This window comes from Saprolegnia parasitica, assembly GCF_000151545.1.
Source record: "Saprolegnia parasitica CBS 223.65 unplaced genomic scaffold supercont2.1285, whole genome shotgun sequence".
In the NCBI taxonomy this organism is placed as follows: Eukaryota; Oomycota; class Saprolegniomycetes; order Saprolegniales; family Saprolegniaceae; genus Saprolegnia; species Saprolegnia parasitica.
In genome coordinates, this window is record NW_012157679.1 from 1,064 (window position 1) to 2,183 (window position 1,120).

At 57.8% G+C, this 1,120-nt stretch overlaps 1 protein-coding gene across 1 annotated transcript; it reads left to right on the forward strand.

The window, feature by feature from the left end:
- Positions 1 to 731: 731 nt before the first annotated feature.
- On the forward strand, positions 732 to 1,012 carry SPRG_18545 (hypothetical protein; the record flags this gene model as incomplete). The annotated part of the gene is made up of 1 exon (XM_012357987.1): positions 732 to 1,012. A coding segment is annotated over one exon (281 nt), but the record flags the coding sequence as incomplete, so codon positions are not given.
- Positions 1,013 to 1,120: the final 108 nt, after the last annotated feature.

A 1,120-nucleotide genomic window follows, 5' to 3' on the forward strand; every position in this document is an offset into this window, starting at 1 on the left:
GGCGCCGCAGGAGCTGCCATTGTAATGGCCGATGCTATCCGACGTTAACTTACTACTGTAAATGCCCGACGGGCGCCACTTTGGGTGCCGCATCAAGTGTCATATACTCGCAGAATGGGATCCTCCTCTTACGGCGGGTGTACTCTGACATCCTGCACGCATGACAGAGACATCATGACGTGACCATGATGGACGGAAGATATGATTTTGGCGCGCTTTGATTGGCAATGGGAGTCGATTTGGCGTTTTCTTGGACAAAACTCAAAACGACCCCTGAAACTCAAAGCGACCCGCCATGGAGAGTGCTGGCGAGAATCTCTGTCTCGATGGCGCGTGAAACAAAACGAGCTTCTGCGCTTTTGAGTTGGACCGCCATTTTTTGGCGTTGGATCGCCATTTTGGAGTTGGCCCGCCATGTTGGAGCGCCATGGCATATCTCCATGCGAGGTCTGTGCCTGTCCAAGTGGCCGCGACCCCAACCTTGCAGCACCAGCGGCATTTCCCAGCCTTGGCGCCCACACTGACCACTGCAAACTCAATAGTCATTGAGTCGTCCACGCCTTGTCGGTCCATACTGAAAGTCATATACTTGATCGTTGAGGTCACTTCTATATAAAAAACAAGGTAATTGGTCCGGTTGTAAAACTCAAAATCCGAACCGTTTTGAGCCCACGCGTCGGCGGCAACACGCATTCCGACATCGCTGGGAAGACGCGATGGTCGCAGCGACGATGGCGCCCAACCCGCAAGAAGCCCCGCCCATGATGCCGTCTCAAGAGAGGAAGGAGATGGAGGGACCCGTCGAGCGGCAGGGATCTCTGAGCGCCTTGCAGCGCGTCGTGCAGGCGGCGAACGGCGTCAAGCAGCTCGGCCTCTTTGCCTCGCTCCTCGCAACGACCACGCTGCCTGCCAACCGTGTCTGGACCGCGGCCAACGCAGGCGACGACATGCTCATGCTGCAGCACTTGGCGGGTTTGCCCAACGACGCCGCCCAACTGCGCCCTGTGCTCGAGTACGTCAATCGCCACGGACAGACGCCGCTGATTGCCGCCTGCGCCAAGGGCCACGTGCGGTGCGTCCAAGCGCTCCTCATGCACAGCGCCAATGTGTACGCGCAAGA